Source organism: Tiliqua scincoides, chromosome 5, assembly GCF_035046505.1.
Source record: "Tiliqua scincoides isolate rTilSci1 chromosome 5, rTilSci1.hap2, whole genome shotgun sequence".
NCBI lineage: Eukaryota > Metazoa > Chordata > Lepidosauria > Squamata > Scincidae > Tiliqua > Tiliqua scincoides.
In genome coordinates, this window is record NC_089825.1 from 69,773,215 (window position 1) to 69,789,490 (window position 16,276).

At 41.0% G+C, this 16,276-nt stretch overlaps 1 protein-coding gene across 1 annotated transcript; it reads left to right on the forward strand.

Annotated features, from left to right (window-relative positions):
• The first annotated feature begins 1,987 nt into the window (after nt 1-1,987).
• On the forward strand, nt 1,988-13,138 carry CHMP5 (charged multivesicular body protein 5). Its single transcript, XM_066628252.1, has 8 exons — nt 1,988-2,174; nt 6,783-6,887; nt 8,683-8,729; nt 9,663-9,756; nt 9,841-9,912; nt 10,733-10,841; nt 11,910-12,022; nt 12,553-13,138. The coding sequence occupies exons 1-8, from the start codon at nt 2,106-2,108 to the stop codon at nt 12,601-12,603; spliced, it is 660 nt and encodes a 219-aa protein (XP_066484349.1). The 5' UTR covers nt 1,988-2,105; the 3' UTR covers nt 12,604-13,138.
• Nucleotides 13,139-16,276: the final 3,138 nt, after the last annotated feature.

Here is a 16,276-nt window from a genome sequence, read left to right on the forward strand (position 1 = left end):
CCTTACCAGCTGCCCAAGCCTCTGCTTTAATCCTTTTTACTGGGGGCACCTTCTGGAGCATTTGAGCTTGCCATTCATCAGATTGATACCATTCTGGTGGCCTTGCACTCCACTTCACCTGGCCTTTGATAACACAAGTCCTACAAAATTGAGGGTCAAAAGTTTTTCCCAAACTTTATAGGGGTTTGATATGAATTTGGGGTGCTGATTCCAAAAATGGCATCCATTTTGCCCTATCATGTCTAGTTTTGGAGACATGGCATAGCCTCATTAGTGAATGGTTCAAGCAGCTTTCTCATGAGGAAACCATGGTGTAGGCTTCCTTATGAGGAAGCTGCTTGAATCATTCACTAAAGAGGCTATGCCGTGTCTCCAAAACTAGACATGATAGGGCAAAATGGATGCCATTTTTGGAATCAGCACCTCAAATACACCCAGGAATTGGTGTAATGTTTAAGGAAGCAAAATGTGTGTTGGCCTGTGTAAGAACTGAGGCATGTTTGCCTACTCATGAGTAAATCTGCACGTGTGACTCAGTTTCGCTTTCCATAGGTCTCAATACATTTTCCTTATCAGCAAAGAATTGCAGCTTAAGTACGTTGAACTACTAAGCTCCTAGAATGCTAGTGCATCAGTGCATCAAATATCAGTGCATCAAATATGTGGCTTAACCATCCACCTGCTTCATGATTCTCTTCATGTTTTTTTAAGTCTTCTGACTTAACACACTCTGTCTGCCATTATCATCTTTGGATAAATAGGCATTTTACCAACATTTCTAGGACAACGGGTTTTTTCCCTTCCTTAACAAATCCCTGTAGTCAAGCAAATCTGAAAAGGAAAGCAAATTTGTACAAATGTAAACTAAAGGTTTTAATGTACACCTTTGTAAGATTAACATGCATTGTGTTAAAGTAACTTTTTAAGGGGATAGTTGGGTGGTAATTTTTAAAACATCCATTTGGAAATGTCAAATAGGTCTTAATTAGACGTGTAACTTTACAAAAGTAAACCTCCAATTAAAAATATTTAAGTAGGTTGTAAATTAATTGTGAAAAGCCACTATAGCAAGTGTTCTATCTGGTAAGTAGTATCAATCTTCATTGGTGAGTTCCAAACACATTTATATTAAGTATGTTTGGGAATACCACTACTGTGAGACACTCTACCTGGCCTTGTGTGGAAAGTAGGGCTGTGGCAGCCGGCCTGCTGAGGAGAGACGAAGTAGCAGGAGCGCACCACCCTGGCCTTATAGATCCTATATAGATGAGTGGTGGTGGTGGTTGAGATGTTTGAGAAGAGGGAGAGCTTTTCCTAGAAACCTCTTCAGCTGGAGCATCAGCTCAAATCATGCTTTGGAGAGGGGAGTCGCTTTTGCTTGAGGAGGGAAAGTGTCTTCGACTATGCAGGATGACTTTCATGCATCCTCTGTGACTGGGATGTGATGATGGACTGGGGCTTCAGGGGTGCTGGGTGGCTTTGAGGAATTTCTGATTGGAAAAGGTGTGCGAAAGGGCCTTGTTTACCTTTACTCAGAAGTAAGCCCAGTGTGTCACTCAGACTCCAATCCTGCCCTACCTGAAACAAACACCTCTTCTTACTGGTTGAGCAATGAACAGGTCACAATGTGCCTGACTCCATCAGACCCTGCTGGAAACTCTGGCTGCAGTCCTATCCACACTTTCCTCGGTGTAAGCCCCATTGACTATAGTGGGACTGACTTCGGAGTAGACATGGATAGGTCTGGGCTCTCTCTGGGGGCTGTTCTTATGGCCCCTCCTCCAGAGCAGCTGGGAACATCCGTATTAGATGCAAAGAGCCTGAAAGACGGAGCGGGGAGGACACGCCCCCAGCATGGCCCCGCCCCTTTCTTGCTCAAGCGAGGGCGGAAAGCAACGCCCTTTCTTCGGCAGTGACACAGACGCTCCTGACCGACAGTTTGCGGATCGCCGCCGCCACTCGCTGATTGGCAAGGAAGGAACTGCTTGCGCAGGCGCAGTGAGTTTGTTTCCGGGTGGCCGGAGAAGGAACTGTCTGTGGGAAGCCTCCGCGCCCCCCGTCCTAGTCCGCCTGCCGCAGCGCCCCCGTCCCGGGCGCCCGCCGTCATGAACCGCTTCTTTGGGAAGTCGAAGCCGAAGGCGCCGCCCCCGAACCTGACGGACTGCATCGGCACGGTGCGTTTCCCAGGGGAGGGCGCTGGGCTGGGCTGGGCTGGGCTGGAGCGCCGCGGGGGGGCAGCCCCCTTCCCGGGGAGCGGCTCCCACTCCCGGCCCCTGGACCCGAGGAGGGCGGAGAGTGGCTCGCCCGGCTTCTGCTGCTGAGGCGGGACTCCCAGCCACAGTGTCTGCCTGGTCACTGTGGGACAGGCTGGCAGTGCTTAAGGTGCTTCCCCCGCCTCCAGCCTTTGGTTTGCAGGGCGGCTTCAGCAGTTAGTTGGAAGCATAAGCCTAAACAACAGCGAAGACCTGGGACGTGCGGTGGGTGGGGAGGCAGGTGAGGCAGAGCCTCCCCCTGGAGTCCTTTGAAAAGCAGCAGAGCCTCCCCACCAGAGTCCTTCAGAAAGCACTGCCTCTGTGGGAGCCACCCGACACCCACAGCCCAGGCACTGTTCGTTCCCTTCCTCCTCACTCTGCACGTGGGTTGTGGGTACTTGGGTGCTTTACAAGGCAGTGCTGCTTTTCAGTGGACTGCAGTGAGGAGGCTCTGCCTCACCTGCCCCCCCACCCACTGCACGAAGGACTCCAGTGGGGAAGCTCTGCCTCACCTGCTTCCCCACCCACCGCACGTCCCTGGCAAAAGACACATACATAAAACATCACTAAAATCCCAGGAGCATTTTGCAGATCTCTGACTGGACCCATATTCCAAGGTCCTTAAAGTTTGTGTCAGATGAATAGATAAGCTAAGCAAGTTGGAGTCTCCTCTGTGGGTGAATGGATGCCCACCTGGAAATCCCTGGAAACTTGGGTTCTAACATAGAATAAATAATGTAATAATGAGGGGGAGGGAGATTTCAAAGTTGAGATATTGCTACTGTGATGTCACTGTCTAGTTGCTGCTGCTGCTACTGTGATGTCACTATGTAGTAACCTATTTCATCTGGAGTACCTGGAGCTTAGTCTCTGACAAAGATCTTAACAGCCAGGTATGCTTCATTGGTGAATAGAAAAAGCAGCATAGAATTATTCTTTATAGGCAAAGTACTGGACTAGGTGGAATATAATCTGATCCAACTAGTGAGGCATTTGTTACGCTGTTAAGCAAGAGTACTGTGTATATGTGGGGTCATTGGTTAATGACAGTTGGGCTGACTTCAGGTTTGAGAGAATCTGTGAGGGGTGTCAAACCCGTTTCATACAGAGGGACGAAGTTAGCATTCATGGTGCCTGCTGAGGTAAAGAAGTGACATCATTAATCAGAAATTGAAATTGTTAAGCCAAAGATGGCCAGAAATAAGCACTTTGTTCTCAGATAGAAACTCATTAGCTGCAAATAACAGAAGAGAAATTGTGCAAATCTTGCTCATATTTTCAAGATATGAGAGAGCCCAATTATCATGTTGGGAGAACCCAATTACAGCAGGGGCTGGATAAATTGCTTCTGGAGGCTCCGTTTGGCCTGCAGGCCTTATGCTTGACACCCCTGATCTACATTGTCTTTCCACAGAACTCAACATTCACTGACCACAGCTAAGTATAGTATAATAGGCATGTACTTAAAACTAAGAAACCAGGTACCTCTGAGCATGTGGAATTGTTTCCTGTATTGGAACTGATCTAAAGGCCTTTCTTTTCCTCCCCCTACAAAACTCAATTCCCCTAAGCTTTCTTTGTTTCAGCAGCCTAATATTTTTGAGTGGGTGGAGAAGAAACCTTTTTCTTGTTGCTTTTGTTAAAGATGAGAAATGCACGATGATTATAAATTTAAGAACTATTTCCAAAAATTGTAGAATGCAAACTTAACATATTAATGTTAACATTCATTATTATTAGCATAAGTTTCACTTTTGTCAGCCCTCCCAAGGCAGGGTTTGAAATCATCCTTGTGGCATTTATGCTTAAAGCATACCAGACTAAAGATTAGACGTGCTGCTCTAAAGTAACTATGCCATACCTGAAATACCTAAAATAAGTACTGAGTAACAATAGATTATTGTGAAACACACTGATTCACAATAAGGACAACTAAACCTTAGTTTCATTGACAGTCTAGACCAGGGGTGCCCAAACCCTGGCCCTGGGGCCCCATGAGGCCTCTCAATGCGGCCCTCAGGGAGCCCCCAGTCTCCAATGAGCCTCTGTCCCTCTGGAGATTTGTTGGAGCCCGCACTGGCCTGACACAACTGCTCTCAGAGTGAGGGCGACTGTTTGACCTCTCGCATGAGCTGTGGGATGAGGACTTCCTCCACTGCTTGCTGTTTCACATCTGTGATGCAGCAGTGGCAGCAAAGGAAAGGCCAACCTTGCTTTGTGCCAGGCCTTTTATAGGCCTTGAGCCATTGCAAGACCTTCATTCATTCATATGAGTTCATCTTTAATATATTCATTTATGTAAACTTATGTAAATTTATTCAAATTTTAAATGTAAATTAATTCCTTTTTTCCCCAGGAAAAGAGTGTCAGACACAGTGTCAGAGAGATGATGGCTTAGACAAGCCTTCTGAGTTCCTGGCCTTTTTAACATCTTTTAATATCTTTTTAAACATCTGGTTACAGGCCTGATCCTTTTCTAATGTGCTGCGCTATGCTCTTTTACTTGGTTATTATTATTTTTTTTCTTATCTGACTACTGTTTTTATGATATGTTATGTTTTTATCTGTTTTTAAATTATGTTTTTTAATTTGTTTTAACCTTGTTTGTAAGCTGCCTCGAGTCCCTTCCGGGAGAAAGGCGGTGTAAAAATAAAGTTAATAATAATAATGATGATGATGATGATGTGGCCCTCCTGCCAAGAACTTTGGACACCCCTGGTCTAGACTCTAGGAATATAAACTGTGTTACAAACTACATGTCAAAGTGTGTGCACAGAATAACTATTTGTGATCTATCTTTATGGCTATCTGGATTATGGATTTTGGTTTGCAAAGGGTCAAGGTGAAAGGGAGAACATTGAGTACTTTGGGAATGTATGTATATAGTTGCTATGCGTTATGCTAACCAACTGTAGTATTTTTTAAAGCATGATCTTAATTTGTAAATCGGTGCAGAATTCCTAGCTGGGCTATGTGAATTTTGCATGCACATAGTGCAGTATGGGATCTGGATTCTGACCACCATAGGTTTCTGTTTTTCTGAGAACATCGTCTTCTTCTACACTGAGGCCTTGTTGTTGGACAACAGTTTATGGCGTGGGCAAACATCTGTGTGAGCACCAAGAGGAATATCAGTCCTAGACCCCATTTGCTAATCTTTCCTGCTGCTCCTTTTTATTTATTTTTTATTTTTTGGTAAATTTACAGATGACTTACTTGGAAATAGTCTCTTCAGGTATAACTGGAGCAGAGAGGAACCCTTACCACCTGTCAAAAGGATATTCTGAATGTCTGATTTTTGAACCATTATCATGTTTTGTGTTTGGGATTTGTTTTGGGCTTAGCTTTAGTTCTCTAAACTACCTCTAAACCTTGGGTGCCCTTCGGGGAGAAAGGCGGAGTATAAATCAAATCATCATCATCAATTTTGGGTTTGGTTCAACTCAAATGTGGTTCAATTGGAACTTTGGTTCAATTAGTCAAGTCAAGTCAACCTTTATTAGGCATAAACATTTGGTAGGTGGTTGGTTCAATTAAAGTGATTATTTTCTTATGTGATGCTAGGGGCACAAAGCAGTTGTGCAGAACTAACCGTTCTTAAAAAAGTACAGGACTCATTACAATATAACTTTGCTTTCTAGCAACTGAACTGTATTCCACAAAGCCTACATGTAACTTTTTTCTCTCTGAGCATTTAGAACTATTTAAGATTTGGTGTAAATGAAAATTAATGCTTTTATTAGAACTTTTGCTACAAACCTATTTAGTATCTTTGATTACATAAATATTTCTGTTTTGTTTTTAAATCCTCTTGTATACATTGTATATACCATGGGTGGCCAAACTTGCTTGATGTAAGAGCCATGAATGATAAACTTCAGAAGTTTTAGAGCCACAAAAGAGATATTTGAGAACAGCAATGTTTAAGAAGCATTTAAATTCTTAAGTGTATTTATTCACCATGAACATTAAACTTAAGTTTAATTTAATGGATTCTCAGTTTATACCTGGTTATATTATAAAGCTTGAAAATTTCTTACTTACTTTTTATATTAATTGTGATTTTAAAAAGGAGCTCAATCAACATATTTCTGAGAGCCACACATATGTCAAAGAGCTGCATGTGGCTTACAAGCTATGGTTTGGTTACCCCTGGTATGTGCTATAAATCCCTGATTTTATACCACCTAGTTTTCTTTGAGACATGAGTGCAACATTCATCCCTTTGTGTGGCCTACTGTCAAGTTCTCTTGTCATAAATACCATATTTTCCTTACCTCTAAGTTAACAACTGAGGAGCTGCAGAATATTCTTCTGGGACTTTAACTGAAGACCTGCTGTGAAATTTATATGGATAGCTGTTTCTGTTAAGCAGAAACCATTAGCTATATAGAACATGTGTAGTATTTGAATGTATATGCTATATGGCAGGCTTCAGATGGTTTCAGACTTGCTATACAGTAATTACCTACATATGCCTTTGTCATTAAGTCTCAAGTATTTTCCTCTTTCTCCTTTCTTTTGTTAAAGGTGGATGGCAGAGCAGAGTCTATTGACAAAAAAATTTCTAGACTTGATGCAGAACTGGTGAAGTATAAAGATCAAATGAAGAAGATGAGGGAGGGTCCTGCAAAGGTAAGATGAGTAATTCTAGGTGTGGTGATTAACACCACACTGCATTATAACTAGTTTGCTGGGATTTTAGTAGTGGCATTGAATGTTTTTCCTGAAATTCTCCCTGTATCTGAGACCTCTACTTGGTTTCAGAGAAATACCTAATGAGTGTGTCGGATATCTTGCTGGGGTAGTCTTATAAATGTACATCTCAGGTTATCCATAGTTTTGTATAGTGTTGTCTGAGTGTACCTTGATGTAATCCTTGAAACAACTCTGTAAAGTACTATCCCCATGTTGCAGCTCAGTACTGAGTCTGAGAAGGAACAGATTGCCTAAAGCCACCTAGTGTGTTCATTCCATAAACATTTGATGAAGAAAACTGAGATGGCTACAGAGGCACTGCTCATTTGGCAACTTTATTGCAATTGCGCTGTATGTGCACAATTGCCAAATGTGATAGGTGATGCTTGCAACCTGAAGTGGGTGTCATGTTGGACTTCGAGCTGGGTATTTTGGATTCAGTTCCCACCTCATTGTGCGTTGCTGGGAGGTGGTAAGAAAGTCACTATCTCTCATACTGCATTCCCAACCTGAAAATGGCAATAGTAAGTTCTCTCAAAGATTGTCATCAGTGTGAATAAAATACAGCAATGCCTCCTATACAGCTGCTTCTTATAACCCATAGCACTACTCATCCTATGTGTAATTAAAAAGTTACAATCTATAAAATAATTCAGAACTTTGCTGCAGAAAAGTATGGCTGCCTGCACTGTGCTTTCCATCAATGGGCACTGCATATTTTAGCTTGAATATTCTGTACCAGTGAGAGTGGTGTATCTTGACTAGCATAAGGCCAGGAGCTTGCTATCAGGAAATGCTTGGGGGAGGGAGTGGCAGGGGAGGCAACCTACCCAGATGCCACCTTCAACAAGAAGGTTGAGTCCTTATGCAGTTCCTAAGGATGAGTCACAACCTGGCTGATTCTCCTGAAAGTACAGTAGCTCCTTCCACCATCTTCCACCACTGCCATGTAGGAGGAGTGACTGCAGTGATGGTATGTTATGCCTCAAGTTCTAACCTAATGCACTGGTGAATATGGTACTGTGAACACAACTACTTTAGAACAGTATTACAGATCTCCTGTGGCTCTAGTTTACACAGTACTCTGTTTTCCAGGAACAGAGTACTGTTGTGGTATTACTGTGCATCAGGGCTGTGGAGTCAGAAGCAGTTCTGGGTGGAGGTGAAGTCAGAGGGTTTGTGTACAGACTACATTCCTACTGGTTATAATAAGTTGGCATGCTATTGCATCCGTCTTCACAGTCCTGCTCAGGGTTGAGGTCAGAGTCAGAAGTTTTGTGTACTGACTCAACAGCCCTTAAACTGCTCAATGAAGGAGTGTGATGTAGTCACTGGAGTGTTAGAAAAGAAAGACCCAGGTTAAAATCCCCATTCTATTGAGAAGCTCCATGGTGGTCCTGGCCAGTTTATCTCTCTCTGCTTAACTTGTTTCACAAGATGATGTGAGAATAACTGATGCAGGGGAACAGTGTGCACTACCTTGAGCTCCATGGAAGAAGAGCAAGATAAAAAATGTAAATACTAAGCCTATAGGTTTGAGGACTTAAGTGGTTAATGGGTCACAGTGTAGTTGTGATTGACCACTTTTAAGATTCATATACCACCTTTCTGCTGTTCACATCCAAAGTTGTTGACAAAAACAAATGTTTATTGTTCTTTACTAACATTTATCACTTGAGAATCTGTTAATCCTTATTTTGGCATTAACATCTGATTGGCATCTCTTTTCTAGAACATGGTAAAGCAGAAAGCCCTGAGAGTGTTGAAGCAAAAACGAATGTAAGTTTAAAATTCTCTTAATTTCTGTTATTGAAACTGAATACTGATTTGATTGAAGGGAGTGGAAACAGAGGTCCTCAGATTTTGGATTTTTTTAGCAGCCATTGTTAGAACATTGATGCATAAATTAGAAGGTTGCAGCCACTGAGGAAACTTTTTCATGAGGTAGCAGTAGGTGGAGGTGTGCCTTGCTGGGCTAGTGTTAAAGCTCTTGGTTGAGACTGTCTCTTTCCCTACCAAACATGTGTTATAAGTAAGTGATCTGTTTGATTTAGAGCTGTTCTAGATACTTTACACTTAGTATATACCTACAGTCAATGCTAGCTTATATAAATAGAAAATATTTAACATGAAGCAAGTTCCTATCCTGCCCCTAAGAAGTGAGATTTTGCTCACTTCTCTATTCTTTGAAAATGCTGTATTCTCCAAACAACGGTTCAGGGACTTGAAAAGGTTTCAGGTTTGTCCTATTAGCATCTTGCAGTGAGTGAATAATGGCAAACTGAGCAATCGTATCCTGGCTCCCTAACAAGTGTTCAGGCTCCATAATAACTTAGTAGTTCATAGTTACACAGCACATTTTCTCAAGTGTAGGTAGGGCATTGCATAGAAAGAAGTGATGTAAAATTTTAAAATACGGATTATCCCTGTTTCTTACAACCAGAAGACACTGGATTTTTTGCTTACCAGTGAAACTGGATAAACTTTTCTTGATGGTATTAGGACAGATTTGATAGGTGTCAGATAAAATTGCTTCAGGAGTCTCATGTGTCTTGTGGGCTGCCAGTTTTCTGTCCCTGCCCTAAATCTTGTGACTGGATCTCACTATGTGGGTATAGACTTCTGGAAAGGAAAACAGATTCTGCACTAATTTGAAAAGTGGCTTAGGGTCTGAATGGCTTGGGGTCTGAATGGTACATGTTTTGGATATAGGTATGAAAACCAACGGGATAACCTTGCCCAGCAGTCTTTCAATATGGAACAAGCCAATTATACCATCCAGTCTCTGAAAGACACAAAAACAACGGTAACGCTGGTTTCCATTTCAGTTTTGACTTGTGTATTTTGTTTATGCTGTAGTGCAACTAATACCTTATCTGGTTTTGTTCAGGTTGATGCCATGAAATTGGGAGTAAAAGAAATGAAAAAGGCTTACAAGCAAGTAAAAATTGATCAGATTGAGGTTAGTATTGATCATTTTAAAAATAATAGTGTGCAATTGAGCACTATCACTCGGGCTCCACAAACTTTTGATTTAAATATTGAACTAGGTCATCTCCGTTATCTCTGTCTTCTTCTTTATCTCCTTCCTTCTGAATGGATTTTATTTACCCTGCTAACTGGGCAAGAGGCACTTTTTCAAGTGAAGGTCCTCTTATGTTTAGCAGGGGAAGAGTAACTGTCCATTTTCATCCCAGCCCAGTGTCTTTTCTAGTGACTGTTTGTTGGTGTACTTCTGCATCTGTTTAGATTGTACATCCTTCTGGAACAGGGAGCCATTTAATTATTTGCTGTTAACTGCTTTGTGAACCTTTTTTTTTTTTTTTGAAATGCATTGTATAAATAACAATTTTTGTATCGGTCCTAAGGAATAATTAGTATAAGCAGTATCTGGTTTAGAATTTAAAGTAGGCTAAAGAATGCAAGGAGTGGCACCAGAATGTAGGTCTTTTGTTGTCTTCTGTGCTCCTTGAGGCATCTGGTGGGCCACCATGGGATACAGGAAGCTGGATTAGATGGGCCTTTGGTTGGACCCAGTGAGGCTCTTCTTACATTCTTATGGTTTTAGTTGAATTAGTTATTTAGATCTCAATGTTGAGAAACTTTTGAGGTTAAGACTGTTCTATGGTTAAGAATGAAACACTACAGTAACTTTTAAATCTGAATTGCATACTAGGTTTTGTCATTTCAGCAGGGAAATATCCCATAATGAATTTTGAAAATAGTTGGCAAAGAGGCCTTTTTCCTATTGTCACTTTTAATTATTTTACAATAAACTACAGGACTTGCAAGACCAGTTGGAAGATATGATGGAAGAAGCTGGTGAAATCCAAGAAGCGTTAGGTCGCAGTTATGGAACCCCAGAGATTGATGAAGATGACTTAGAGGCAGGTGAGTTACTGATTTAGCAAGATCATGACAACGAATTCTTTGTCATTTGGAATCAACACAAATGATTTGCTTGGTGCACTTTAAAACATTTTAGACTTGGTACAAGCCTTGCCCCAAACCTTGAGTAGGGAATTCTAATTGTAGTTTGGTATGATGTCTGAATTGACAAACCATGGATTTTGTTCAGTTGGCAAGCTGAAATAAGGAACCAGTATTTCTAGTGGGTTTGCAGATTGTACTAGCTACAGATTGAACCTTAAGAGCCTGCAGAAGTGTTCTGCTTGTAGAATGAAATGTCCCTGCATTCCTGTTACAGTTCCCTGTGCCTCTTGAAAAGTAATTCCTGAGGGACCTTCCAGAGCAATAGTTGATGCATGAGGGATTGATGGAAATCTCAGATCTGTTTTCTGTTCACAGGAGTGCACTGTTGGGTCCAAGTGATGGGTTGACTGGAAGGGCAAATCATAGTTACAATCATCACTCTATCTTTAGAAGCTGTTGCACCATACAGACAGCATGGACCTTCTGCAGCTTGGTTGCTAGAAAATGAAAGCACAAGTAGCCATGACTTGCCTCCTGAAACTCAAGCCGTGGTTTGGGTTCTAAACTATGGGAATTACAAGCCAAGGTTTCGTGTGATACCTGAATTGGAATTTTCTTAGTGACTAAAGGTCATATTGGAAATACTTGCCATCTTGTATTTCAGCTTCATTGTTGCAAGCAAAGAATAAAAATATACTCTGACTAAAATATTATGTATTTAAGAAAAAGGGCTTTCTTTAAGTTATTTTTCTTTAAGAGCTTTGAATTATGTCTTCCAAGTAATAGATAAAGCTTATTTTAATTATTATAATGTTAAGAGCCATTTTGGAGAAGTTATATTGATTGATTAAAATAAGCTGTAAGGTAGTTATCAATGTTTTCAGCAATATTAATTTCATAAGTACTTGTAGTATTCCCAAATGCTCATTTATATTTATGTGAAATTTACCATGTGTTGGATAAATTCACCTGTTACCTGTTGATAATTGAGCGTAATAAAGACATTTTGTGTCCTAACTATTTTAGAATTGGAGGCACTTGGTGATGAACTTCTCGCTGATGAGGATAGCTCCTACCTGGATGAAGCTGCATCTGTTCCATCAATTCCAGAAGGCACACCAACGGAAGCAAAAAACAAAGTGAGTTTCTCTTTCTTTTCTCCAACCCACGTACAATGCATGGTGATGGAACCTTCACTTAAACAACAGCAGATAGAATATCTATTGGAAATATAATAATTCCCTCATCCTAGGTGTGAGTTTGTGTTGCCTTCAGTAGGAGAGCAGCTTTTATTAAAATGTCTATCTTTTCCTCACACTTCTATGTGGAAATCAGAAATTTTGCATGGTCAGCTTCAAACTTCACTTTGGTTATAGATCATTTTGTCTGTGGTGTTCTTTTGCTAAGTGTTGCTAGAAAGTTTCTCCTTTCATATCACCTTTGCAAAGCAAGCATATTGTCAATAATTATGTATTTAGTAAGCCTCTTTGAATAAGTGGTAAGACAGTTGATAGATAAATGAAGTGTTGGTATAGTTGCTTTGCTGTCTGCACCATCTCAGGACTGAGCAATAAGAGTAGCTTCCACTGATTGATGTTTGCTATACTTTTTAATAGTTGAGGAAGAGGAGAAACTGTTGCCACTGAACTCTGTGTTTACTCTCTTGCAGGATGGTGTACTGGTGGATGAATTCGGACTGCCACAGATCCCTGCCACATAACTTCTTGAATTCACTGGAAATGCTGTTTTTCATCTTACAACTACTTAACAAAAACAGTTGAGATAGCGGTGTTCATGGCTTTCCAGAACCACTCAATTTCACTACATTATAGAATGTCCAGTGGATGACAAGTGATGATCCTCCTTTAAAGACATTTTTTTACTAGCTTTCATATTAACAGCAAGAAATTGACACTACTCTCTTTCCAGTGGGATTCATTGAAAGTTCTACATGTTGACTTAATTGCTCTTGTAGAAGTATTGTATGAAAAATGTTTGGGGCTATTTATTTGGGGCAAATTTTCTTTGATTTGTATTTCTCTTGGGGAAACAAAAGGCAGTTGTGGGTATCATCTTAAAATAACATTATTGTAGTTTCCTTGATCATGAAGTTGTACATTTTATAAAGTTACTTACTTTTTGACTCTAATACTACTAATACTAATATATTTACTTTTCCTGTAGTGATAACACATGCAAAGGAGATTGCCTTGTATAATCCATTTTGAATTAAAATGTATACCATGTAGAGGGTATCTTGATCCTCTTGTGTGTGACTTTAAAAAAAAAAAGCAAAAAAACCATTTGTCTCTGTTACTGTCAAATTCATATATGTCAAACTCCTAACATATTTGGCCTTCAGTGGGTATAGATGAATATGAACCCACATGTGGAGATGAAAGGAACTGCAAACTCCTTTAAGTCTCCTAATTAAGTCTCTTAATTTCAAAAAATCTCCAGGATTTCATCATTTTCAATTACTGTTATTTGAAGGACATAAACCTTTAGTCAGTGCTGCTAGTCTTATGGGAGAGCTACTTTGAGGAGGGAATAATGGGGCCAGCCCCTTGAAGCAGAGTGCCAGCAAGTTCCATTGCCAGAGGCAGCACTCCTTCCATATTCTATCTAAAAATGCGGATTGCAAGCTAACTCAAGGCAATTAATGATTTGGCCTGAAACATCCTTCAAAGGTTTTAGACCAAAACGTTTCCAGTAATATGGGGGGGGGGGAGAGAATTGACTTAGGTTTAAATCTTCATGCTGTGTTGACACAGAACTTGAATTAAAAACATTATTAATACTATCTGTGCTCAAGAAAGAAATTAAATAGAAAGTGAAGGAGGCAATTTATATCTTTTAAAAAAATGAGAATATGCATTATAATGTTGGGATGAGTTAAAGCTGTAATCATAATTATATTTCATTTGGAAATCTATACTGCTTCAGTTTCTCCTACAACAAATGCAACTTCTGTTCTGGTAAAAACATTTTTCATTTCCCTGGTTAAATGCTTAGAGATAGATATGGATGTATAATTAAATGTAAGTTTAGTTAAATACAGAATGCTTGTTGAGACTATAGAATAGGGATGTAAAACATAAGACCCACAGGCTAGATATGGGCCTGTGGAAGCTCTTTATTTGGGCTCTTCTAGTTCCACCATCAGCTGCTTGGGGGAGCAGTCAACAGGCATGCTGCCCTTTCTGCTGAGTTGTCATTTTGCAAAGCACCTATCAGCTGTGGAGCTGAAAATTGTCAGCAAAAGCAGTGCTGCTGAAAGGGTGGCCAATGTGATAACTAGGCTCTCCTATAGCCTTAAAATATGATCAAAATTTGCATATTACATTGATAAAGTACTTCTGTCATTTGCAGCTAATGAGTTCCTAAGGTCATCTCCTGCTTAATGATATCAGTTCCAGCATAATGACATTTCTGGCCCTCAGCAGACACCATGAATGCTATTCAGCCTGCTGTATGAAACAATTGCTATAGAACCTTGTAGGTCTCTGTTTACTACTCAGAGATCAGCAATTTTTAACTAAATCTCATGCTAGTGTAAGTAGAAGACCTTTTTTAACCTAAGACAGACTTAATCATGAATAAGAGAGTAGAGTAGGCTGCATACTTACTCCTGCCACTCCAGTCCAATCAACTGTCTCCCCCTTCTGTTTTTCAGTGTAATTGCAGCATGATTAACAAGCCACATTGAAACCATGCATAGTCAATACACATCAGACCATATACTTTTAGTATCTGGTTTCAAAGGGAGAGTCATGGGTTTTTTTGGTGCACATGTTATTTAGATACATGCTTAAGAATAGTAAGGAGTGGGAATCGCCTAAGTGCATGTGCATCTGTTCTTTAGTGGCAAAAAATACAGGGTCTCCGATCATACTGTTACATACTCTGAGTGGAGGGGAAAATTCTGCTAGTCACATCTTTTTCCTCATTACCTTCTGATACGAAAACTGTAATCTAGTTCAGTGCTACTGAAACAATATGATGTGGTGGACCAACATTTTTTTCCTGAACTTGCCATGAACCCGTATTTACCCGTACTACTTTGTGCCATATTATTACTAGTGTTTTGTTCCTGGAAATGTACCCTGGACCAGCAGCCAGTGGCTTGCAGACCAGCCCTAGTCTGCATACTGCCACTTTTGAGTAGCACTGGCCTAGTTAATGATTGCACAGAAGGAAGAACTGAAGTATACAATAATCTGTTTGAGCCTAGCCATGTTACATGCTTTTCCTTCACCTTTTTAATGTAACAAGGATTCACTACATCTTCCTTCACAAATGGGGTGGAAATGGTTCTTCCCAAATGCGGTTTTGTGGATTCTGGCCTGCTACTTGTGACCCTTTGTAGATCCATTTATTTGTGTTTAACAGTAGCTTTAAAGCTCCCAGGGTCCCCTAGAAGTTTTAACAGGTTGTTTGCAATGACAAAGTAACTGAAAGCCAGCTTCCCTGATAGTCTACTATTGATCTCTCCCTGTGAGAGTGTGTGTTTTCAGACAGTGTGTGATATAACGCAGGTCAGTGATTTTCTGCTTTTTTTCATCTCACAGCACACTGCCCTAAAATGGTCAAGTACACCATTTTTTTAACCATTGAAGGCAAACCACACTGCCAATTAGGGGCTCATATCCCCCAGTGGCCCTACTACTAAATGACCCTCCCCCAAACTAACATGCACACCTGTGCACCAGTGGCCATGACCTGCTTGTTGACAATTGCTGGTGTAGGAGTCTCCTGAGTGAATTGTGTGCCCTAGAATCACGTCAGGGGTGTTGCAGCAGATACACAATGATTCTGAAGCAGACAAATGAATGATTAGTTTCCTGACTTTAGAAAGAGAGGATCCTGTACAATAACCATATGGGACCTGACACGTTGGAGTTGCTCCCTGAACCAGTCTTCCTTTTACTTGCTCCCTTCCTGTTTCTGACCTGCAGAAGTGTTATTAGTGAAGCTTTATAATTAGCAATATAATGAGTGAAGCTGGAGATGTGAGTGGGGAAAAAATCACCTCCTACATGGCAGGTAGCTGTGAAGAGGGCAAAAAGCCTTGTGTAGAGTGGCACCTGCATAGGCTCACCTATGGCAGAGCCCCTTTAGGGCTGTACTGGTATGCACACTTTCCTGGGAGTAAGCCCCATTGACTCTAATGGGACCTGCTTCTGAGTAGTCATGGCTAGGCTTGTGCCCTTCGTTAATAACTTGGAGCCCAATCCTAGGCATGTCTACTCAGAAGTAAGTCCCATTAGAGTCAATGGGGCTTACTCCCAGGAAAGTGTGGCTAGGATTGGGCTGTTAGACCCCAGTCCAGGGGCTGAAGTGTTCCTGGTGCAGAGGGGGAAGCTGCGCTCCCTCGAGTCCTCGGTGCAGGC

What these genes read in the sequence shown, in the direction of transcription:
- CHMP5 (XM_066628252.1), top strand. Translation starts at nt 2,106, where the DNA reads ATGAACCGCTTCTTTGGGAAGTCGAAGCCGAAGGCGCCGCCCCCGAAC. An exon ending in TGACGGACTGCATCGGCACG is followed by an intron (nt 2,175 to 6,782) that starts GTGCGTTTCCCA and finishes CTTTTGTTAAAG; the next exon opens with GTGGATGGCAGAGCAGAGTC. An exon ending in TGAGGGAGGGTCCTGCAAAG is followed by an intron (nt 6,888 to 8,682) that starts GTAAGATGAGTA and finishes TCTCTTTTCTAG; the next exon opens with AACATGGTAAAGCAGAAAGC.